Source organism: Terrapene carolina, unplaced genomic scaffold (assembly GCF_002925995.2).
Source record: "Terrapene carolina triunguis isolate 2854851 unplaced genomic scaffold, T_m_triunguis-2.0 Scaffold66, whole genome shotgun sequence".
Taxonomy (NCBI): Eukaryota; Metazoa; Chordata; order Testudines; family Emydidae; genus Terrapene; species Terrapene triunguis.
In genome coordinates this window covers 18,751,706-18,777,029 of record NW_020664417.1, presented here as the reverse complement: position 1 = coordinate 18,777,029, position 25,324 = coordinate 18,751,706, and the positions used below count along the sequence as shown (strand labels likewise).

The 25,324-nt window shown below is 39.5% G+C and overlaps 1 protein-coding gene across 1 annotated transcript in view; it reads left to right on the top strand.

The window, feature by feature from the left end:
* Positions 1–16,338, top strand: part of ZNF827 (zinc finger protein 827) — a 126,169-nt gene extending 109,831 nt beyond the window's left edge. Inside the window, exons 9-14 of the mRNA XM_026647826.2 lie at positions 1,817–1,982; positions 3,585–3,753; positions 5,234–5,400; positions 9,153–9,344; positions 9,437–9,614; positions 14,834–16,338. Coding sequence (XP_026503611.1) covers positions 1,817–1,982; positions 3,585–3,753; positions 5,234–5,400; positions 9,153–9,344; positions 9,437–9,614; positions 14,834–15,641 — 1,680 coding nt within the window. The 3' untranslated portion in view covers positions 15,642–16,338. The remainder of the gene's footprint in view (positions 1–1,816; positions 1,983–3,584; positions 3,754–5,233; positions 5,401–9,152; positions 9,345–9,436; positions 9,615–14,833) is intronic.
* The last annotated feature ends 8,986 nt before the right edge of the window (positions 16,339–25,324 follow it).

The following is a 25,324-nucleotide window of genomic DNA, read 5'->3' as shown; positions in this document are numbered from 1 at the left end:
AGGGAGATCAGGGCTGGGGCAGGGGGTGTGGTGTGGGAGGGGGTCAGGATCCGGGCAGCACTTACCTGAAGCAGCTCCTGGAAGCAGCGGCATGTCCCCACTCCGGCTCCTATACGGAGGTGCAGCCAGGTGGCTCTGCGTGCTGCCCTGTCGACAGGCACCGCCCCTGCAGCTCCCATTGGCTGTGGTTCCTGGCCAATGAGAGCAGCAGAGCTGGTGTTTGGGGTGAGAGCAGCATGCGGAACCTCCACGACTGCCCCTACGCGTAGGAGCTGGAGGAGAGACATGCCGCTGCTTCCGGGAGCCATACAAAGCCACAGCAGGCAGGGAGCCTGTCTTAGCCCCGCTGTGCTGCCAACCGGACTTTTAATAGCCCGGTCAGTGGTGCTGACCGGAGCTGTCAGGGTCCCTTTTCAACTGGGCATTCCGGTCGAAAACCGGACGCCTGGCAACCCTGGTATGAAGAAGCAAGATGGCATCACCACTGTCCTCAAACTTCACTGGCTCTCCATTTGTTTCAGGATCCAGTTCAAAATTGCTCTCTATAGCCTTGCTGCTCTAACTTATCTTGTGAACATTATCTCTTTCTACTCCCCCTCATTGCCTAGGATCTAACACTGCCCTTTTCTCTATCCCTTCCCTCAGTCTGGTGGTATGAGAGCCTTCACCTCTCCATTTTCTGTCATCTGGAACAGACTTTCACTGATGGAGATTCCATCTAGTCTTAAAGTAGTTAAAACTCCCTCTTCTCTAAAGATGGTTCACTCCTGGTCCTTAGCTTCTTAGTGCAAGACAAGCAGAACTCCCCAAGCTGTTGAAAGTTTTTGATCCCTAAGGGCCCTGGGAGCAGGTTGGAACACAATTCAACCTTCATCAGCTGATGATCATGCTTTGCTCTCTTAGTTTAGCTGCTGCCTTTGCAACATTGCAATCAGTTTTGAACTGATCAGTTGTCAAAAGTTCCCCAAAGAAGTAAGCGAATAAAAAATGAAAATGTTTGAAAACATTGCCTGAGAAAGTGAATAATAAAAATTAGGGTAAAACTTACCAACGCCTCAAAGGAGAGACCCCTCAAACACTGAGGGGAAGTGAAAAGGCCAGTGAAATGATCTATTTAGAAAAACAGAATTACAGTGCTTTTCTCTGCTCTCTCTTGCCTGTACCTCTTCCTCTACTGTTTATGGTTTGCATCTTCAACTTTATAGTAACTCTAAAGTGTTCTGCAATACAGTTTGTTGGAAAGATGCCATATAAAATAGTCAGAGCTACAGTAGGCTTTTGATGGGGGGAAAATTACAGTACATATTGTGTTGTGAAATTCCTTGTATAGTAGCTGAGAGGAGTAACACTGGTGTGGTGGAGCCTCAGTTACCTTAGGATAGTCTGTATAGCAGCCAGTTTATTGACTTTGTAGGGATAAAAACAAAACAAAAATGCATCTTTTGTTGCCTTTTTGTTTTCTTAGTTTTATGATGGATTTGAGATTTTATCAGATTATTACTACCTGTCTATACTATTCTTTTATAGTCATCTGTAACATTGCTTTTCTTGTGTTCTGCCAGGGTCCACAAGGATGTTCTGGTTCTGTGCAAGCCCTGCTTTGGGATTTTGTATCAGAAACTCAAATTGCTATGGACTGTGGAACAGAGGAATATTTGCAGTTTAGGTTACAGATTAAATTAATCTCTGCTTCAGAGTTCATGTGAACTCATGTGCCATGAACAGCAATGTAGGGTTAAGAGAGTTGTCTTTTACATGACACATGAAAGTAGTCCATAGAGTGAAATCTAAGAGTTCTTTAAGTTGTTAAAATAAGACTTTGTATTTATGCATTTTTGGTATAGACACAGAAAGGATAGGGCTGGATGCAGGAAACGGATTGCCATCTTGGAAATTTAATGACCAGCTCTTTCCCTGTGACGTGTGTGGAAAAGTGTTTGGCCGACAGCAGACATTGTCCCGACATCTCTCACTGCACACAGGTAAATCAAACACTTTGGCGTTCTCATTTACAGTGTCATGCAAGTTTGTTGCAAGAAGAACATGAGGCAAGATTCACTGCAAGGAAACACAATTTTGTGGAAAGAGACGTCCTCTGTTCCCTTCACTTGGGATGAAGACAAGTAGAACTGGGCTAAAAATTCAAGGAGCTAACCTAACTCATTATGGCCCAACCATCATCCATTTTAGAAAACAAACGGTCAAATGGGAATTTGTCCAGTTGCCAGGTTCTCACAATATCAAACTACCTTTTGGTTACCACCAATTAAGCAAGCCTGTAAACAGGGCTCTAAAGAGAGGAGGAAAGTTGTATTTTGTTTTGTTTTTGTTTATATGACAGGCTCTTTAAACATTAGTGACCAGCAGAGGAGACAGCCCATAGTGTTTCAAATATTAGTTAGCCTCTGGGATGTTCACCTTTATGAACTTTTAGCTCAAGTGAAGGGAGTAGAGGATGACTCTTTTCTACAACACCTTTTTCCATAAAGTCAGTGGAGCTAGAGCTATTAAAATCAGCTGAGGATCTGACTCTATTTCCACTAGTTTTATACAGAGGATTTGTCTAACCAGATGTTGCAGCCAGTGTATAGTGCATGCTTTTTAGGGAGAATGTCTCAAGCTCAGGCCAAAGGACAAATGTGTTGAGATGCAATGCACAGATTAATAAGATTAGGAAGCAAGAATGTCAGACATAGTGCTGAAAAATATTGTTAGCATAATGCTGGTATATATAGAACCATTTAGTATGGCCATGCTAGAAAACCCCCACATGGTGTTTTCTGTGGTTTTGTGATTTTTTGTCTTATTCAGATTCTGAATTTCTCTCTGTTAGTGCTTGCACATTGTATTATTGTATTCCAAAAGTGAAGCAGCTTTTCTTAGAGGAAAGGTTTTAAAGGCAATTTAATGTTTGGTTGGTTTTTTTTAATCAAGTAAATACAAAATAAGACCTGCTGTGTGTGATGACTTTGTCGCCAAGATTTAGAGATGTTAATTTAAAAATTGTGAAGCATCAGAAACTGCTGAGGAGTTTGGTTTGGATTTTGTTTTATTGTTCTTTGAGGGGGTTTGGCTAACTTGTGTTCCGAACTCGACTACCTATACAGATGCTTTTCTCCAAGTTTTGGTAAATAAGCATCAAACTCCATAGGTAGAAAGACAGGTAATATGCACACAACCACCTTCAAGAACTTCAACCCTACAGAAAAAAAAAAAAGTGCCAGGTGAAGAAATGAGTTGCACATTACTGACCTGAATCTATAGTGGCTGAGGGGCAATTCTCAGAGCTGCAGTTACACCAGTTTTCCACAGCATAAAAAGTTTTGTATTAAACTTCATACAATCTTTAGACCAAATTTCAAAAATACCCTTAAATTAGCTGAAAATGAGTCATTTATATAAATTACTATTGTGAAGCCTGATAACTTTTTTCTAATCTCCTAAATGTGTCAGCCTGGATGATTCTAACAGCTGTTCAGACTTTTTAACCCAAGCAATATGTAGTTGCATATTTGAAATGAGGTTTTTAAAATATCTCACTTAAGACTGATACACACACTCGAGATGATTTGTTTGTTTTTCAGAAGAGAGAAAATACAAATGCCATTTGTGCCCCTATGCTGCTAAGTGCCGTGCTAATCTGAACCAGCACCTGACTGTCCATTCTGTGAAGTTAGTGAGTACAGACACTGAGGACATTGTCAGCGCTGTCACTTCTGAAGGCAGTGGAAAGAAGCATCCTTATTATTACAGGTGAGGACCCAGTAGAGGGCCATACACGAGAGACCAGAATCCAAATGTCTGATATGCCTGTCTGCTTGCTAAAGACAAATTATGAGGATGATCCTTTTTTGTTCTAAGGTAGAACGTGACTGAAGTATTTGGCTTAGCCACATTTGACTTTAGGTTCAGCAACAAAACCCAGCTGGTTATGTCATGCTTCCGAGCCTTGCGAGGCACTTTGAAAGACTGTGCACTTTTTAAATGGCTTTGAAAGGCAGATAGGCCTTTAAATACCTCAAGAACTTTTACCACATGTTCAACATACATCTAATAAGTTCCCTTTTACGTATGTGAATTTACTAGTGTGTAAACACATTTGCGGTAATTTATAGTGCCTTCCACTTGATGCAGTTAGTTCAATCATTTCAACTAAAATTTCTGTAATAAATATAAACATTTCCTCTATTTGATTTATCTCTTTGATTGCCTTAGGCAGGTATGTTTTATAATTCAACTACCTGTGAAAGAATGTTTCCGTATAATAAAGAAGGCCAAAGTTATGAAGGTGAGAATAGGAGCATTAGGAAAACTCATGATGATAAAAGAATGGTACAGATACAATTGTGTTGCTCAGGCATTTATTATTGATTTAAGCACTATCACATGTTCTTCAAGCTTTGATATGAACCCTAGTGTACATATGGATTGCAAAATCAAACTTATTTCAATCTAAATTAACAGATTTAATTACAGTCATAGAAATCAGAAATACACAAGCCCTGTTAGATTATCTCATCCATCCCTCTGCAAGTACAAGACTGTTTTCAGTGTTCTGGCTTTGTTTAAAATGTTAATGCCTTAATTAAAACAAGAGGAAGACAGTAAAGAAAGTTAAACTATAAGTTCCTTTCTATTACCTCTGAACATCATTGTTGTTATCTGATGGTTGTAAAATTTGCATCAGTGCTGATTATTTGCATAGGTGGTAATTGCTTTTGTCCAGTCAAGTAGAAGGAATCCCTGAACCCATTTTTGCTTGCTTGTACTCAGAAAGTCAGGCAGTTCTGCAGGAGATCCTGATCTGACATGGGACTGTTTCCAGGGCTTGAGAATGGCTCCTGGAGACTGCAGCAAGCTCTGTTTGTCAGTGTACCAGCCCTCCTAAACATCTTGGCAAGACTGCAGCGCATCTTATTGCCCAAAGGATTCAGCTAGGTGATGTGCAGCATCTGGAATCCGTAGTTTTTAATTAACTTTACGATTATTTAGCATCATTATAGCATGTTTGGGATTGTGGCATTGGGCCTCCCTTTAATCAGGTTGGCAGGGTCCTCGGTTCAGAGGCAGTTCAGCCGGCAAAAGAATTTCCCATTGAAAATTCAACAGTAGAGAAGAGATTAGTGAAGCAAGAGTTTTCTTATGAAAACGAGTAGAAGCTTTGTACATTTGTTATGGGGATTTTTTTTAATGTTTCTTACTCTTTTTCTCTTTAATCTCCTTCTGTCTGCAGCTGTCACGTATGTGGATTTGAGACAGAGATGAATGTCCAGTTTGTCAGTCATATGTCCCTTCACGTGGATAAAGAGCAGTGGATGTTTTCTATTTGCTGCACAGCCTGCGATTTTGTCACCATGGAAGAGTCAGATATGAAGGCTCATGTCAGCACCAAGCACACAGGTGACGATCCAACACTTTCTGCTCCTGTGATCTCTCTTCTCCCCACCCCATTTTTCACTGCAATCATTCACACTTCCTATCAACACTCCTTTCCTCCGCTGAAATTCTTACTAATTATGGTCATGACCCCACAAAGTTGAAGTCAGTTGATCCCCACCAGGTAAGAAGTCTGCTTGGGGAGATCACTTTGCAGTCAGGGGGCATAAATAAAGGACTTCTATGAAGTTAAAGTTGTCAAAATCACAAGTTATTGGTTTACTTACTATTTATTTGTTTACTGGTTTATTAAAATGTAATTTGACTTCAGTAGCTGTATGGTGATTTCTGGGTGTTAACTACATGCCCCAGATTGCAAGGGTGTAATATACTAAAATTGTACTGAGTTGTGCCAATATTTGGAGTTTGTTCCCCCCTCCCCAGTCTGTATGTCTGGAAACTTTGTTGCTAGAGCTCTGATTCAGTAACTAAACTAATGCAGCTGTTGTTTTACTGTCCCAACATCATTTTAAATAGTTAAACAGGTCGTGATTTTTGACTTCTGTGTTTCTCTGGTTCTATTCACTTACCAGCAGAAGAAAAGAACTTCTACATTACCTCTGATTAATGACAATTTTCAAATAAACCACATATATTTATTCCAACTAATGAAGCCTGGCATAATGTAAGGAGGGGAAAATTAGAATACTCTTAATTTCTCTCTAAGTATCACCCGTCATAAGGATTTTGTCATCAGAAACTAGCTGACAATTTTGTAGACAGTTATATTAGGGAGAATTAAATTCAGCTGTCTCTTCCATCACTGTATTGCTTTTGCAGTTCTACGAGGAATAAAATTGGATTTTCCCCCCTCAACTTGCAAATAGATGCACTTAATGCAGCTACAGAAATATGAAGTCAGTGAAAGTCCACAGAGGGTTCTGTGCTGGTGCAAAGTACTGATATGATTCCCATCTCCATAATATCTGAACACCTCACAAACATTATGAATTTATCCTCACAAAACCCTTATAATTATCCCCCTTTTACAGATGAGGCAAATGGAGATTGTCATCCAAGGTCACATGGAAAGTCTGTAGCAGAGCTGGGAATTGAATCCAGATCTGCTGAGTCCCATTCTAGTGTCTTAAGGATTGGAGCCTTTGTCGGTGAAATTAAACACTATGACTTGAAAGTATGCTGAAAGCACATATATTGTTGACGAAGAAGGTGCCTTCAAACACTCACTGTTCTGACCAGACAACCCGTAAGGTGTACAGTTTTAGCTCTACACAAGTGATGTGTGAAACCTTCATTAATTAGTGGGAGATGAGTTCCTAGTGTGCTGTGTCCAATGCTGAAAAATATACTTTTAAAATGTTAAATATTGAAAAGCTGTATGTAAAATATATGAATGTGGTAAGCACAAGTAACTTTGCTTGTATCCATTATTCTTCTATATAAGCCTGCATTTATTCCTTGGGCTTTACTGCTGATGTCATAAATGGTAGGAGTGCAGCATTCTCAATTTAGACATCAGCAAAGACTTTTTGGAGATTTATATGCTTCTGTACCTTCTGGAATTATCTGTTATCCTATGCAGTAGTCTTTGTGTTAAAAGCTCATATCATTTACACATTTTTGTTCTCTAAGTAGATCAATGACCCATAGAGCAAGTTTTCGCTCTTTCACTTCTTCCTTCCCCCACTTCCTCTATGTTTCCAATAATACTGTAGCCATTTGGACCCATATTTTAAAAACTTGAGGCCCAAGACCAGTGTGCAAATGGGTACGGGTAAACATAGATAGGTAGGTAATTAGCCATTTTGGCATATTTGCCCAAGTTGTGCATATAATTTCTGCAATATGCAGGTGACAAATTACACTTGCATTTTTGTATGAGAACCAGGGGCTTCCATTTTTAAAAATGAAGCCCATAAAACAAATCCAACTTGGTGTTCTGCAAACCTTTGTGGAACTTAAGAATTGCAAACTCAGAAATTGCCTTATGCATCCATATGCATCTCTAACTGTTCTCTGTAAACACTGGTTACAGGTACTTATTTTTAGTTATGTATTTTATGGTCAATCACTGCAGCATTTCATCGAAAACTTAATCTGTACTGGGCAAAGCTGGAGAGGAGTCTCCTAGTGAATTTAAATGTGGCAGGGTTTCAGGGGAAACTCACACCCTAAGGATGGCCTCTCTAACGTACTCTGTTTTAAAAAATAATTTCAGATCTCATCTGTAATTTATGTTTCAAGAGTGCGTATCCAAGAGTCAGACTTTGGCATCTCTGCATTCTGCAGGTCTTTGTTCTGTGTGAAAATGAAGCACATTTCTTTATGGAGTCATTGTGCTTTGAACTTTCTGTTTTGGGTTCAGTAAGTGATGCTCATGGCACAGATGTTAAGAAGGCCTTCATTTTACACAGATGTGCTTTATTCTGAGCATGATTTCCAGTTAAATGAAATCACCATTTCATCCCTAAGAGAAACAATGGTGAAAATTGAACAGTTTGTTTTAGACATATATAAAAGATAATAAAGCGGTTGAAAAGGCAAAGAATAAAACTTTGGACAGGACCAAACCATGAGTTTTTCTGTCTGGTTCTTTGATTTTTTGTTTTAAATATTTCAGAATTGGATATCAAATCCAGTTTTACAATTATTTCTGTGTATTTTGTTGTCTTCTGATGACTCTTTATCTTAAAAAATATTTTCCATTCATCATATTGAATTCAGCTATTTAGCTGCTGATTGAGCAAACTCTTATCCTCATATTTAACCTAACTTTGACTTAATGAAACTACTCATCTGTTTAGAGTTAAGCCTGTCCATTACTGTTTGCAGGATATAGACTTTAGTTAAGAAATCTTGTCACATACATAGGATTAGGATTTTTAGTTAGGTTCTCCTTTTTATGCAACTAATTAGACTGAGGCAAAGACGGATCCAATAATTTGCCTATTGCCAAATAAGGTTCATTGCAGATTATTACCCAAATCCTCTTTGCTCCCAGTCCAATGCTATAACATCTAGACAACCTAATCTCCATACGTAGCTAACATGTATTACAGTTCTGAATTGGCACTCCCTGGAATGTTATGTGCTTATTGTACACACATGAAATCCCTGACTGATTTGAACTCTATATCCAGTTGGGTGAAGTCTGTGTGTGTGTGTTTGCTTTTTCTTAAAATTAGTTTTTCCTCGTTAAAAGATTCTAATGATAACCAGTCCTTAAGAGAAGACTACTAACTTCATGCATCCAGCACATGGAAGTCTTCTATAAACTCCATCTTTGTAACACAAACTATTACACAGCCGTAAACAAGGCAGATTTATCTCAAATGTAGTTTGTTGTGCTATGTAGTAGATGACAATGGTACTTTTAGTTTTAAGTGCACTAGCACCTAAGCAGAGAGGACCGGATTTTTACAGATATTTAGGCACCTAAAGATGAAGATGAAATCAATGGGAGTAAGACACCTAAGCACTTCTGGAAATCCCACTAGGTGCTTATCTGAATATGTAGGCACCCTGCAGAAGGGAGGCAATGTAGCCATGATGCTTAAGAACAAATTGATTTATACTAAACAAGCTCACCTGTGAGTTCAAAATAACTTTGCTTCTCTTTTTAACACGTCTTTTTTTTTTTTTTTTTTTTTTTTGAAACTATGAATACATAGGATAGGATAACTGGAAATCTCTCACAGAGGTTGAGTTTTTCCCCTTATACTGATGAGCAAGTGGACTTTATTCTTGTTTTTCAGGTGAAGAGCGGAAGACACCCAGTGAATCAAACAGCCCTTCTTCATCTTCTCTGTCAGCACTTAGTGATTCTGCCAATAGCAAAGAAGATGCAGATGTTACCCAAAAAAACAAGGGTTCAAACAACCTACTAGTAATTTCCGTAGTGCCTGGTAGCCAGACCTTATTGAACACTGAAGAGAAATCAGAGAAAGGTAAAATCTGGTTAAACAGACAGACTCCTTTCTTCTAAGCAAGGGAACTGGATGGAACTTGGGTAATATGTGTCCGTATTTTCATTTTTCAGGTTTTGAATGTGTTTTCTGTAACTTTGTCTGCAAAACAAAAAACATGTTTGAGCGCCATTTGCAAATCCACCTGATTACACGGATGTTTGAGTGTGACGTGTGCCATAAGTTCATGAAGACACCTGAGCAATTATTGGAGCACAAGAAATGCCACACTGTCCCCACCGGTGGGCTCAAGTAAGGAAAGCAAGTACACAAACTTTTACTGTGTTAAGCATCTCCAATACTGGGTGGGGATAGGTAATAAAGGAAGTAAATTAGAAGGGGTTAGTTAATGTCTGATGATCCAAAGTCAGGGCTACCATTTTTATCTTTAATTGGGTAACATAGCCCCAGCCCTCTAGGTTGAATGTAGTTTATTTATATTATTATTATTATTATTATTATTATTATTTATTTATGTATTTATTTATTATGTGTGTTACCATAGTGCCTAAAAGCCCTAGTCATGGACCAGGACCCCAATGTGGTAGGCATTGTACAAACACAGTCCCTGCCCCAGAGCTTACAATCTAAATATGAGACATGAGACAACTGGAGAAAGACAAGTCAGACAGAGGAGTACAAGGAAACAATGAAATAGTGTTGGACATGATGGTAGGCTGTGGTCTCACACACCAGCAGCCTAATTGTTGCCAAGTGTATTGTAGGTATCATGGCAAAGGATAGTTTAGAACCAACCACTGGGTTTGAAAGCAGTGGTCAGTGGATGCCACAGATGTAATGGATGACAAAATTATTCCACTTAGTTTGCAGCCTGCCTTTCAAAGGAAAAGTGAAAAAGAAAAATAATATAAAAACCAAAGGCTGAGCAGTTTTTACCCTGACGCTAGCTCAGATACAGTCTGCAAGCTTTTGTTTATGTAACAAAGTATAAAGTCATTCTAACTTTCCCAATTATTTACAGCCTTTTTCAGTTCCTAATGCAAAGGCAATCTTCACCAGTAATCATGCACGTTTTTGTTTTCAAAGTGGAAAAGATTTTTGTATCACAAGACTTTGTATCCCTAATTTTTGTTCCTTTTTAAAAGTTTTTTTGGGGAGTGGGAAGAAGTGATGTTCTTATAGTGAATACACAGAGCCCCAGTTTTTTTCCCTATTAAGACCTGAAGAAATGTCCTTATTACAAATGCATGTGAATAACAGACGCAGATATTCTCCAGTGTTTTGGTTTGGTTTTTTCCCCTCTCCAAGTATCTTTTCAGTTTTGGGTAATTTTTGTTGTCCTCTCTAGCTGCATGAGTATTGAATACATTGATGTGTCAGTACTTTTTGTTTCATATTATTAATTTTGTGTTCTCTGTTGCAAAAATACAGAATCTGTAAATGTAACAAGGAAGGAGGTAGTTTAGCTGTACGTTTGTATACATGTTCCCTCAGTCATTTCTTACATTACAATATTGTTTTTAAATTATAGGCTAGTCACAGGCTTTAATAATTTAATTTATAAATTATAAGATGACCACTAACAAATACCGTATATACTCGATCATAAGCCGGTTCATTTATAAGCCGACCCCCACAAGATGGATAAGTACAAATGAAAAATTTTCATGACCCGTTCATAAGCCGACCCTATAATTCAGGGGTCAGCAAACTTTGGCTCCCGGGCCATGAAGATAAGCCGCTGGTGGGCCGAGTTGGTTTTTTTTACCTCGAGTATCTGCAGGCATGGAGGTAAACCTAAGTAAACAAAGTGTCCCGGCGCACCAGCTGCTTACCCAGACGGGCCAGGACAGCAACTGGTGGGGAAATTTTGGGGGGGAGGAGAAGCTGGGGGTCAGGGGAGTAACCCCTGTGACTACCCCCCACATGACCCCACCCCTAGCCTGGGACCCCCACACTCTTCCCATCCCATCCCTTCCCACCTTATCTGGGGCGGGCCAGGGGAGGATGTCTCTGGCCTGACTGGAGCAGTTCCGGCAGGCTGGGCAGCGCGGCTGCAGCATGTTCCAGCAGGCTGGGCCGGGTGGCACGGCCGCAGCATGCTCCAGCAGGCTGGGTGGCGCGGCTACAGCCTGCTCTGGGGGGTGGGCCGAGCGGCACGGCTGCAGCCTGACAGCTGCAGCTGCTTCGGAGGCTGGGGGGAGAGCACGTGGCCAGAAGCGGAGAGACTCTGGCCCTGCCTCTTCCCTTCTGGCTGTGCTGCCTCTCCTTGCTCCCTCTGTGGGGCCAGGGGCTGTGTCCCACCTCTCCCTCTCTATACCCGCTCATAAGCTGACCCCCTTCTCTGGTGCTTCCCTTTTTTACTAAAAAAATTCGGCTTATGAACGAGTATATACTTTCAAAATATCCTGATATCCTCTGCTAATACAGCATTTTCTTTAACCATTTAAGTGGATTAACTTGCTTGAAAAGATATTGGTAATGAGTCAGAAAAAAACTTTGTCTTTGCCTGAGCTGGAATTGAGAGACCAAGCAGTGGTCACAGAAATGTCCTTACAATGTAACAGACTGTAAATGTCTAAATTACTTTTCTCTGATGGAACTACTTGTGCTGTATTTCCTGTTCATAATGTAGATAATACAATTTTTGTGCATAGCTGAGGACATTGAAAGAGTTTCAGAATTGTCCAGGAAAAGTACAAATTTAGGTAGGTGTGTCTTGAGTTGGGCATGGGTTACTGCATTAAATTGCAACTTGTCTGTTCCTTTTACCAATCTTCCTTTTAAGAAAGCTTCATTAGTTTTAAGAAATAAGCGTTGTCCTTTGAGAATTGTCTGTATAGACCCCTATTTCTAGAGTGCACATGAGCCTTTGTGTCAAAGTTGGAACGCTCAGGCAAGCAGTGACTGTTGGGTATGCATACATCATCCCTCCTGGAGCTAAACATTCAATGTGATGTTATATAAGGACTCACGTCCCATTCCTCTGTTTGTTCCAACCACTTCATGCAATAAGGTTAGAACTGTTTCAACCGTGAGTAAGGTTCAACACACCAGCACTCCCTGCATCCCTCCTTTTGTTGTATTTGTTGACCAGATTAATGTTAGTGTATTGTAAATGTTACATTAATACTTTTCTGGTTTAGTTTTCATTAGCAGTAAGGTATAAAATTTTTAGTTTAGCTAAATCTGTGCATTGCGCATTTTGGTGGATTGGTTCCATCTGCCAATCAAACTCTTGTATCAAGCTCAATAGTTCCATCAGTCAGGGGTCTGTATTTGATTCTGATGTGATGACTGAATCTGGGAAGAAAACCAGCTTTAGACAGTATGCATCTTGCAAGAACAAGACATCTGTCTCGGATGCACATACCAGTTGCCTTTTGTCCCTGGGTGTAATCTATGCTGAATCTATTCTCTGTGCCAGGAAAGACCGTGAATCTTGACTCAAGGGTTCCTGATGTAAGGAGCTTTGAAGGTTTCTCAGGTTAGCTCTGACATATGAGGTGGGCGAGGTAATATCTTTTATTGGACCAACTTCTGATAGCGAGAGAGACAAGCTACATACTGCATACATCAGGCTAGCTCTGGCAGTCCAGCTAAGTTATCTCCTTGTCCTTCTTCAGTTACACAATGTAGAGGCAAGTTGAGAGCTGAATCTGATAAAAAGCTATGTTCTGAAGGCATTCCAGAAACCCAAAGAGATCTAAATATCAGATAAGTTTGTACTTTTCTGCTTCCTGTTCAACACCGAGGATGGAGCGAAATATGAGGAAAACCATTATTCCTCCAGTTTTTATCCAGAAAGAAATCTTAAGATTCTGATCCAAAGAGGAGTCAGCACCAAGAGAGGTAAGTATGAGTGCTGCCTTGACATCAGAATCCTTGGTTCTAGTACAGTTAATTGCTTTGGCATCGTCATTGCAAGGCTGCTTTTTTGGATCAGCATATTTTTATGGACCAAGAATATTGATTGGTTGCTACTACTATCCATCTGTCCTTTTGTTAGTAGTCATCTTCCTCCCTATGTTTAAAAGTGACTTGGTTAGATAAAATTAAACTTGTGTATGCCTCCTAGATTTTTTATTGTAGATTTAACAAGTCTATGGGAGAGATGATATCTGCTCAGAGATTGTTGTAACTGGAATACATTTTCTGTGTGTCTGTAAGGCTGCTACCTGGAGCTCTAGTCATACTTTTACTTAGCATTACTCTTTTTAGCTTGGCAGGTAGATCTAAGACAAGTTTGGGAGAACAGTTCTGCAATCTTTATTTAATTAATATACTTCAGAGCCACTGCAAACAGCTGCCTTCTCCAGCCTCCTCTCAAATACAGTACACATGCTAAATAGAGTCAAACCTCACCCACTTTCTTTGGTTTGGTTTTATTGATGAAGAAATTAACTATCGCAATGTTTAAACCAACCTTCAGCCACATAGGGTTGCTCCTCAGGGTTCCTCTCTCCTGACTACTCAACCCACAACCTAGATCCTCCCTTTATAGTGAACCACCACCACCTCTCTAATATCCAGGTGGACTAATGAGTCACTTGCTTCAATGAGTCAGCAGAACCCACTCAATTTTCCCCAGCAGTATCAAGACCTGCCAACAAGGAGGAGTATTTCAGGCAAACACTGCCAGCCACTTTTACCCATCTCTTTTGAGTTAGTGCTGCTAATTAATTTCCCAGAAATGACTATCTCTACAGACAGTAAGCAAATGAGAAAGCTTACTTACCAGAAATTGTATTTCTTTGCATAGATTGTATAGACCCACCTTCCACCCCACTTCTTTTTAGTCCTTTTATCAAAGATTTTGAGTAAGTGGAAGGAAGAGGAGCTGTGGCATTCAGTTTCACAAGGGGGCATACGCTTGGTGCCAGTAGTTACTGACTTCAGTGTGTTCTCTATTCAGTTTTGTCTTCAATGCCAGGAGTGGGGATCAGTACAATCTACTTGAAAAAAAACTACAGTTACTAGTAAGTTACCTTTTCGTTTGTCTGGTAAACAGAGTAGGTACTGACTGAACTTCCCACTAACAAACCAACTTTCTGTTCTTTCGTTTGGTACACTGTCAGTTTATCCTTGAAAGCTATTTGAAAGGAATTCCCGACATTCTCTTTCTGTATGTGTTTGGTTTCGTGCATGGCAAGTTTATTCTTACTTTACACAAGTGGACACTCGTACATTTCTGCACAAACTCCCTTTCCATTAAGAGATGAAGTAAGATTAGACATGCACTTTTGTGGGATGAATCAATGTTTTCCTAGGATTAAGTTAGCCCTGCTGTAGTAAATCATCCTGCTCATACATTTTTATTCTAGAGGCATAGGCTAAGAAGAGCAAAATATACTAAAATGAACTGAAAAATAATTTTGTTTGCCCTGTATTTAGACTCAAATAGATTGAATGAGAAGCTAAATCAAGAATGTCAATGCGTAGAAAAGAGTGGAAAAAATTCTATTGAGAACTGACTGTCTGTCTTTTCTTGGGTTTTGTTCTTTTGATAGGTGCCCATTCTGCATTTACTCCACAAATCGCCCTGCAGCAATGGAATGCCACCTGAAGACCCACTACAAGATGGAGTACAAGTGTCGGATCTGCCAGATAGTGAAAGCAAATCAGCTGGAGCTAGAAATGCACATCCGGGAACATCGTCTTGGTAACCATTACAAATGTGACCAGTGTGGCTATCTTTCAAAGACAGCCAACAAGCTGATAGAGCATGTGCGTGTCCATACTGGGGAGCGCCCTTTTCACTGTGACCAGTGTAGCTACAGCTGCAAACGCAAAGACAATCTCAACTTACACAAGAAACTGAAGCATGCTCCACGCCAGACTTTCAGCTGTGATGAGTGCCTGTTCAAGACCACCCACCCTTTTGTCTTCAGCCGCCATGTGAAGAAGCACCAGAATGGGGACTGCCCCGAAGAAGAGAAGAAGGGCCAGTATTCAACCTCTAAGCAAGCCAGCCCTCTCCTAACAGTCAATAGCTCCAGGAACCTCTTGTCACCCCTCTCAGTCATGTCTGCCTCCCAGGCTCTGCAAACGGTGGCCATGTCAGCTGCACACAGCAGTGGAGCAGAGCCAAACTTGGGAGTGAAGGCCTTGGCCATAAATGGCACCTCTTTGTGCTTTGATAAATACTGGAACTCTGATTTTGCCCATCTCATTCCCTTAACAATGTTTTTCCCCAAGAACCACTTTGATCTCACATTCCATCCACCCAGACCTCAGACTGCACCTCTAGGTGGCACCTCACCTAAACACTCCTTCCTCGCCTACCTTGGACTAACAGAAAGGGCAGAAACTGTCTGAGGACAGTTACATTCTGTACCAAAAATATCCCAACAAACCCAGCAGGTATACATTGCTGCAAAACCTAGACTGAAGAGGTATGAACACTTGTACTATATATCATTAGTAAGATTTAGAAAATGGCTCTGTGTGTATACTTATTGCATTGACCTGAAAGCTGCTTTATTAAATCTTCAGAGAGGTGAACCTACTGCATACTTCTACCTTCAGAGGCATGTTCCCAGTACTCTTATCTAAGAAACAATTTTGTCTTGTTAAGCTGAACAAGAGTGTCCTTAATGGCAATCAGCACTTGTAAGATTACATATTGATGCGTTTTATTTTTGGTTTGTGTGTGAGTGCGAATGTGTGAACGAGAGCCTGTCTGTAGTGTGCCATGACGTTGCTTTTGCACATCCTTTGTATTGGCTTATTTAATAATTATTTTTAAAAAATTCCCTTTTCATTTACTTTCCTCCTTCCTTCTGCCTCCCCCAACCCTCCTTTTCATTTTAGAATTTCGTAACTCTGTGATTGTTGAGAAGAGCAATGCTTGGTTCAGTGAGGATTGGTATATTGGCTCAGTGCTGTTTGCAGTTTCCTATAGTGTGTTTGGTGCCTTGTCCTCAGATCATCAGTTGTAAAGATTTGAGGATTAAGGTGGAACAGATCTGGAAGAAATTACTTTCAGCACTGTAAGATGAGTGTGTGAAATTGAAGTGTGTGTGTGTGTGTGTATATATACATACACATGCCTGTAGTGTGTGCATTATATATACACACATTCACAGGGCCAGATCCTTTACTGTTACGCTGGTGTAACTAAGATCAGAATCTGGCCCATAGTATACATCTTTTGTTTTAAAAGGGCATATATATATAGATATATCTATACTGTATTAATGCAGTGGTTACCTTTAGTTTGCAGGAACAACTTGTATAACTAGAATTCTATGGTGGTTAAATCCAGCAAAGGGGATTTAAAAAAAAAGGATATGGATAAATTCTGGGTATAAATGCTCAGACTAAAAAAAAGGCAGTTTTGCACAGTGCTTTAGTCTTGCACTAGTTTGTTCCTCACTTGCAAAAAAAAAAAAAAGAAGAAAACGTTTCTTTTACAGGATAAAGTAATATCAGATTGTATGTTTGAAAAGGTACCTGCAACTTCTTTGAAAGAGAAAGATATGAAAAGGTGCTGTTTAATCATACAGTTCTCTTTTTATACCCTCAACTTTTTGGTTGTATCTGCAAATTACATGGTCCTATCAATATTATCTTCCATGTTATTAGTACTATTTTATTCCTTTTTGTTAATGGCTGATAGAGTGTACACTGCTAGAAGGCTAACTTTATACTTATTTAATGCTCTTACTTTGTGGTCATTAAAATGACAAGTTTATATGTAGCACTTTATTGCAGTAAGAAGCAAAAGTGGATTGGTTGTATAACCTTTGTTAATCTTAAAAAGCAAACAGTGATCTTAAAGAAAGAAGAAAAAACTTTGGCTGCATGTTAATAGATCTCTATTTCTTAAGATAACAGTTTCCAGTGCAAAACAGACAGAAAGGTCAGGAGTAAAAGATTCTTTCTATTGAAATTTGAAGTATAAAGTATTGAACCTTTAAAAATTATTTCTCTCTTAAAATCAGTTGATGTACAAGAATCCTTTCCTATTGTGTTATTGTTTTCCATGGTATTGGCATTTGGTCTAGATCTTTGTTTCATCATGTGTTTAGAGATCTCACTAGCTTTCTTCAGGGTTTCCCCCAATCAAGTTTTAAAAGAAGTGGCCCTAATCAGATTTAATTTTCTACCCCCACATCTTCCCTATCTGAAAGCATCCTCTCTCACACACGGTTAAGGGTCTAATCCAAATCTCCTTGAAGTCAGTGGGGAGACGCCTAACAACTTCAGTGGCTCTGAATCAGGCCTGCTGTCTAGGACTGTACCAAAATGAGGCCCCAATTCAGGAAAGCTTCCTTGTTCAGGGAAGGCTCTTAGTCATATATTTAACTTTAAACATATTCTTAAGTTCTGTTGTACTTAAAGTTAAGCATATGGTGAAATGCTTTCCTGAGTCATTAAGCTCATTTGTAAGTTTCCACACCTTTTAATACATGTTAAAATATTGGAAGCTGTCTGCAATGAGAAAACACAGAATGAGGAGAACCTAACATTTTAGCAGACTGTAATATACCAATTTAAAAGTAAAGTAAGAATGACAAAGTATTTCCCACCTAATTGTTTAAGTTCCATCAGATATTTTTGGTCCTGTGAGCATGTGGCTATTCTAGCTAAGCTATTAATATAAGTCATCTGTTCTAAATTTCTGTCTAAATCTATTAATAGGCAAGGCAAACAATTCAGGCCCTGTTTATCATATTATTGCACCTACGCCAGCAAAACCCTCTTTGACTTCTTTGAGAGTATTGACAAAAATAGAGTGTGCTGAGTAGGGCTCTCCATTAATAACTCATTCAGAATAAGAACTGTTAAAAGGTGAGTTTCTTTACCCCCTGAATTATGCAATCTGCATTTCAGTTAATACAACTGTTACAAAAATACATTCACAGTGTTTCTGGCTGACCCTACTACAATAGAGCAGACACTTTAAAAAAAAGGAAAAAGCCCACATGTGCATCAGCGAATAAACTACAGATGTACAAGAGCAAAGAAGTAGGAATGTTTAATGAATATTTTCTGTAAACCAAATTGCACTATAATAAGGCTGGAACTCCCAGGAATGAGTGTTATGAAGCTGTCAGCATATTAATCCCATGTGTTTAAGTTTTCTGCCAAACCTGTATTTGAATGACAATAACGTTTGATATAACTAAGCAACTTTGTTTAGCACTTTGGAAAAAAACATTTACTTCTTTCTGGTGAGGGAGAAAAGATGTATTTGGAGGTGTTTTATTTTTGTTAAGAAAAATATACAGTATTTATCAGAGCCCTGGCATATACAATAATTGGTTTGCAGTTCAAAGCTAAGGAAAGGAATGTTCTCCATAGATATCTCTGACCTGTTAAAGACTAAAAGTTCTGGTAAATGTCCACCACCCCAAAGCTGATTTCATAGCCGTTTTCACTATGCATTCTTAAATGAAGGTTGACTTGGTTTTCCATCCAGTAATTCAGTTAAAGTTCTCAGCACTTTCTTTCTCCTGTCCTTTTTTACTTGTATTATGTTCAAATATCACACTGTCAAGGTTTGTGTACATTAATAAAAATTTGTATTGTATAAAGCTTTTTGCATTATAAGGCTGTACAGGGTCATTTTGACAGTAACTGGTATATTCCTTTGCATCTTATGTTGCATTGCCAATTTCTAGTGTATCCAGTTTGGAAGTACAATATACTCTAATTAAAAAAGGTTGGCTATACTCTGGTTTCTTTTCTTTTTTCCCCTCCCCCTCCATTGGTTTGTTAACTAATCTATCTAACTTTAAGGATTTTTAAAAAATGCGGATAGGGAAGTATCCCAACAGGAGTAACAGACATAAAAAGGTAAGACAGACATTTTATTCAGTTTTAACCATGAGAAAATTCTGCAGTTTTTTTGTAATTCCAGTTGTTGTTACATTTTATATATTTCTTGATCAAAAGTAGGAAAATGTAAGGAAATTAATAATTGACTCTTTGGCCTTCAGCCATACTGCCTTGTGTTGGAATCTTTTCTAATCTCACAAGCTAAACAGAGTGGGACCTGCTCAGTACTGGGATGGGAGACCTCCAAAGCACTTATATACTGTTTGAAGTGGTGCTGCATGACTCAGGATGTAGCACTTTTTCCTTTGATTCAATAATGAACCAATGCTCCAGTATATTTTTAAGGGGCATACTGTGTGGCTGAAAGTACTGTCTTTCAGTTGAGATATAAGCGAGGTCTTGACCTTCTGAGGCATTGTAAGAGCAAAAATATAATCCGTACTTGCTAGCATGTAACTTTATGTAACTACATTCTATCTACCTTCCAAATATTCCCCCTGTATTTTAATTGAATACAGCATTCTTCACATCCTTTCCTAAAGCTAATGTGTAGTATTGTTGTGTACTGTTAAAAAATTGCTGTCTTCCACCACAGGTATTTTAGTAGTGATCCCTAAATATCATTTGTATATGATTTTCCTTATAAAGTACTTTGAGATCCTTCAGACTGTAGGTTGGGCGTATAAATGAAAGCCTTGTTGGGACAGCCACAACACAGAATTTAATAAAGGTCCCTCCTACTATCCCTTGTAAAAGTCTGACCAATTATTCATGATAGCCTTTAGGTAAATTATAAAGAAATCGTGTCAATGACAAGGAGATTAGATCAGATTAGATTATCATAATCCCCTTAAAAACTATGAAATTCTGATTTACAACCAGATTCTGCCACCCTTACTCCATATTGAGTAATATCTTACTCCACAGGTAGCCCAGTTGAAACCAGTGGAACTAATTGTGGCGTAAGGTGCCACTTAGTGTGAGTAAAGGTGGTAGAATCTGGCCTTTAATACTCATTTAGTACATTTTGGTGAAATAATGTGAATTTTTCTGTCATCCAACACAGAGTGTATGTTTAGTCAACGTCTTGTAAAGATCAACATAAAAAAGGGATAATGCCATTAAGACATTCAGATGCACAGGAGAGAGGGAAAACATCTACGCAGATCCAAGGTCAGACAAATTGCCAAGAGTCATGGAGGTGAGGACACTAGTTATCAAAACAAGAGCTTGACACTTTGAAACGAAGTTAGAATAGAATATTGAACCACTGTAATGAAGGAATTATCTTATTCAAAGCAATCTTCAGTGCAAATCAAGACATGGTATAAACTTCTAAAATTAGCTGGAGAATTCTTGGTTGTAGTCCTAGAACAAATATTCTAATCCTTGAGTACCATGTTAGCACCTCATAGTGAATACGACAATGCTTTATCATGCTTTTTCAGTCTTGTGTTTAATCCTGCTCCTGCATCAATTGGTAACTAGTTATGTTCTAGGAAAGGTGCTTCTATTTTTTACATGGCCCTGGCTGCATAATCAGTTACGTTTGAGAAAAGATTGCCTCGCGCTCTCCACTTCAGCTGTTTCTATAACAAAGGAAAAGTAAAATGATATTCTTCTTATACTTTGAGTTACAAATATTAATAAATCTGCATCAATAGTAAAAAGATGGAGGATAAACTAGACCCTGGGCAGCTTCTGTAATATCTTTCATATACAATACCAGAGACTGATCTGTCAGACCCTCATTAAGTCTTAATCCCTCCCTTACAATAAACATTTTAGCCAGATCATCAGCTTTCGTAAATTACCATAGCTCAATTGAAGTAAGTGGAGCTGTCACAATTTACACTAGCTGAGGATCTGGTCATTTTGTGTAATTTAAAGACAGAAAGAAAAAATCCTGTTTGTCAGATTTGACATATTAACTAAAATGACAACATTTATTCCTAATTAGAGATGGAACTAAACCAACCCAAACAGGTCCAAACTTTCACAAACCTTAGGGTCCCTCTGGACTCAAATTTGTGACAAAAGGGTTTTACAAATGACTAACAGCAGAGTCTATATCTTACCAAGCCACACACTGATCAGAACATACATACATACAGAACATAGGTCTATTACAGGAGAGTGGGTGGGTGAGGTTTTGTTGCCTGCAATGTGCAGGAGGTCAGACTAGATGATCATGATGGTCCCTTCTGGCCTTAAAGTCTATGAGAACAGTAAATATTCAAATAGTAAGACTAAAATTAATCAAAGTTTGGTATGGGGGAAGAGAGAGATCAAAAAATGACATTTGCATATCTAGAAAAGCTAGATCACTTTTTAAAGACCTCTGGCTCCCTCGGAACCCTGCACGGTTTGATTTAGGTTATTAAAACTTTATTAAATTAGTTTTTCTGACATGTACAGAATATGTTTGTGTGGTGATATAAAGGCTTTATTGGTACACAGATGGGATGATTCCTTCAATTAAAATTAGAGGGAGCAAATACCTGATGGTATAATATAAAGATTTTGGGTATACTGCAGATGCCTCGTATATTACAGAGAAGCTATTTTAGAAAAGTTTTAGAGAGTTTTAAACATTTGAATTGGCACCATTTCTTGTAATCCTCTACCTATCAGACTGTAAAGCCAAGTGCCTCAGTCACAAGGAATCCAACAGTACAGGGCTCCAAAGGAGACATTAAAAACCTATAACAGTTACCTAGGATAGCTTCTCTATACCCATATCTAAATTGATGCTAATTGGAGAGATTTTTGTCGTAGATCATATCAGTTGCGCATAGCTATATTTTAAAATATATATAGATAGATGTTGTGGTTTTAAAATATCAGTTGTTCCTAGTGAACAGATGTCCACATTACAACAACTGCAATCATATTTGGTGCTAATTAGCTTCCTTTTTAGCAAGTCTCAGCAAAGAAGTTAAAGACTGGTGGTGAAAGTAAGCTACTATCTCACCCCTAGAAATGGCCCCTTCAGGTCAGGACCAAGGCCTAGTGTGCAGAAGGTTGCACTGTACCTTTCAAACAGTACCTGTTCTGTGGGCTAATAAAGGATGTATTCTCCAGGGCTGTCAACTAGGCACCATTTCCAAACACTTAATTCACTTTTTTTTAAAAGTCAACTGTACTCCACACACTTGATTGGCTGTCTATGCTCCCACAAGGCAGGAATCACATTTTTTGACCCATGTTCATTTTTGAGCTCCCCAAGCTGGCAGGAATGTTTTATTCAGTATTTTATTAATACTTGGTTTGTATACTGCCCTTGTCATCCATAGAACTCAAAAAACTTGACAAAAAAGGGGTCAATATTCTAATACCCAGGTTAAGTATGGGAGAAGCTGAAGCCCATAGCGTGACATGACTTACTGTAAATCACACAGCAAGCCAATGAGAGAGACATGGTGGATGAGGTAATATCTTTGAATGGGCCATCTTCTATTGGAAAGTACAAGTTTCTGATCTACACATAGCTCTTGTTCAGATTTTGGGAAAGAAGCAGAGTGTCTGTCTTCTTTCTGCAGACCTGAGAAAGAGTTCTGTGTAGCTTGAAAGCTTGTAACTTCCACCAACAGAAGTTGGTCCAGTAAAAGATACTACCTCATCTACTTTGCGTGGGACCAACACAGCTATGACAACGCTGCAAAAAGGTCAATGGGAGAGTAGAAACAACCTTCTTAGAAAATTACTATGGTATCTTTTAAATCTTTTCTCTTCGGCTATCCCTCGATGTGAGGATGATGTCTGCCAAGGGAGGTCGGTTCGCTGATAGGTTTTTAAGTGGCTAGGAGCTCAAAATGTGACCTGCAGATTTTCCCACAGAAGTGGCAGTTGTAATCTTGGAGGAGACATAGTTGTTGGCTGGAGTGTTGTGCCCTTTCTTTCCTCCTTTGTTGCTTCTCTGTCTCATGAGCACGTCTGTTCTCCTCAAAGTGAGCTGTGGCTTGGTGTATGGTGTGGCACCACTGTGTTCTGTTCCTCGCCGAGTCCTCCCAGTTTGTTGGGTTGATGCCTCCCTTTTTAAGGTGTACTTTCAGTATGTCTTTGAAGCGCTTCCGCTGCCCTCGGTGAGCCCTTCTTCCCTGACTTAACCGAGAGAAGAGTACTTGCTTCGGGAGGCAAGTGTCAGGCATATGTACACAGTGACCAGCCCAGCGGAGTTGGTGTTTCATGACCTGCACTTCTGTGCTGCTGATGTTGGCTGCAGAGAGAACGCTGATGTTAGTGCATCTGATCCTGAGAATCCTACTGAAGCAATGCTGTTGGAACCACTCCAACTGCTTGAGATGTCATCTATAGGTTACCTAGGTCTCACATCCATAGAGAAGGGCCGGGATGATAACTGCCTTGTAAACCAAGATCTTGGTGCCTGTTTGCAGATCCCTATCATTGAAGACTTGTTTTAGTAGTCTTCCAAAGGATGTGCTGGCACCGCGGATCCTGTATTCAATTTCTGTGTCAATACTGGCTGGTTGGGAGAAGTGGCTGCCAAGGTATGGAAAATGGTCCACATTTTCCAGGGATTCTCCGCTGATGGTGACTTGTGGAGTACGAAGAGTAGTTTGTGCAGGTGAAGGCTGGTAGAGTACCTTGGTTTTCCCAATGTTGAGAGGGAGCTCCAGGTTGTCATAGGCATCTGCAAAAAGATTTAGGGTACTTTGCAGGTCAGGCTCTCTGTGTGTGAGAAAGATGCAGTCCTCTGCATACTGAAGGTCAGTGATGCCAATTTTCATGATCTTAGATTTTGTTTGGAGTCGTCGGAGATTGAGGCATTGACCATCCATATGATACTCAATTCCGATTCCATCAGGAAGGTGGTCACGGATGAGAATCAGGATCACGGCAAAGTAAATTGAGAAGAGAGTGTTGGAGCAGTGACACAGCCCTGCTTGACAACAGTGCGAATGATGAATGGTTTGGTCTCTGAGACATTGCACAGAGTGGTGGCAGTCATCCCATCATGGAGTAGTCTGATGATGGAAATGAATTTCTGTGGACACCCAAACTTACACAGCACCTTCCATAGGGCATCACGATTGATAGTCAAAGGCCTTGGTTAGGTCGATGAATGCCATGAACAGTTCCGGGTGTTGCTCTCTGCACTTCTGAATCTGTCGTGCCACAAAGATAATGTCATTTGTGCCTCGGGATGGCCTGAAGCCACACTGTGATTCAGGGAGGAGTTCCTCAGCAAGGGGGAGAAGGCAGTTTAGTAGGACCTTCCCTGCAATGAAGAGGAGGCAATACCTCTGTAGTTCCCGCACAAAGATTTGTCCCCTTTCTTGAATATTGTAACAATGTTGGCGTTCTTAAAGTCAAGTGGAATTTCTTTGCAGGTTCAGATTTTGTCGAGAAGTTAGCAAAGTTTGTGCTGGAGTATTGTTCCACCAGCTTTAAAAACCTCAGCTGGGACGCCGTCTGGCCTGGTGCCTTGTGATTTTTGTCAGGATGAATCTTTTAAATACACATAAAGTAGTCACCATTGTAATATTTTAAAAAAAAGACCATAATACAGAAATATCCCTTCTACTTAGTATAGGAAATACCTAGGGAGTAACAGTAATATTTACTTGCCAAACGTCTGTAAAGATTTTAATAGCAGCTACTGTCATTTTTCTATTACAGTATAAATATAACTCAACTTTGTCGCATACTCTCATCCCTCTGCAGAGGCATCAGTGTAAATAATCTTCCACTACTTGCTGTACTGAGGTGGTTTAGGGTCTCATCAATTCCTATTCAAGTCAGGGAAAAGATTCCCATTGACTAGAATGGGAATTGGATCAAGCCCTAGGAGCTGTGTTGAAACTCAGTAGCTTCAGTTCACAGTTGTTTCATATGAAAACCTTTCTGTCAGTTTTACTTTCTATGGGTTTGCACCTCCTGTGCCTAAAAATTCAATGCAAAGTTCAGTTGAGATTACGAACTTTCAGCTGGCTTCTCATGAAAATCAGGTGGATTTTTGGTATGAAACCTGCTCGAATCACACATGTTTTGACAAATCTAAGCTAAGTTTTGAGCTTGTATCTGACCCCAGTAAGAGCATGGTTTTACTTGGCTTGTGGTCTTGTTACAAACATGTTGCACAGCTCTTGGGATACTAATACTACATAGGCTAGAGATATGTCTATGCTGCATGTAAATCCAGCTGTTGTGCTTGCATGCATGTGCACAGCAGCTGATTTTTACAAGTTGGA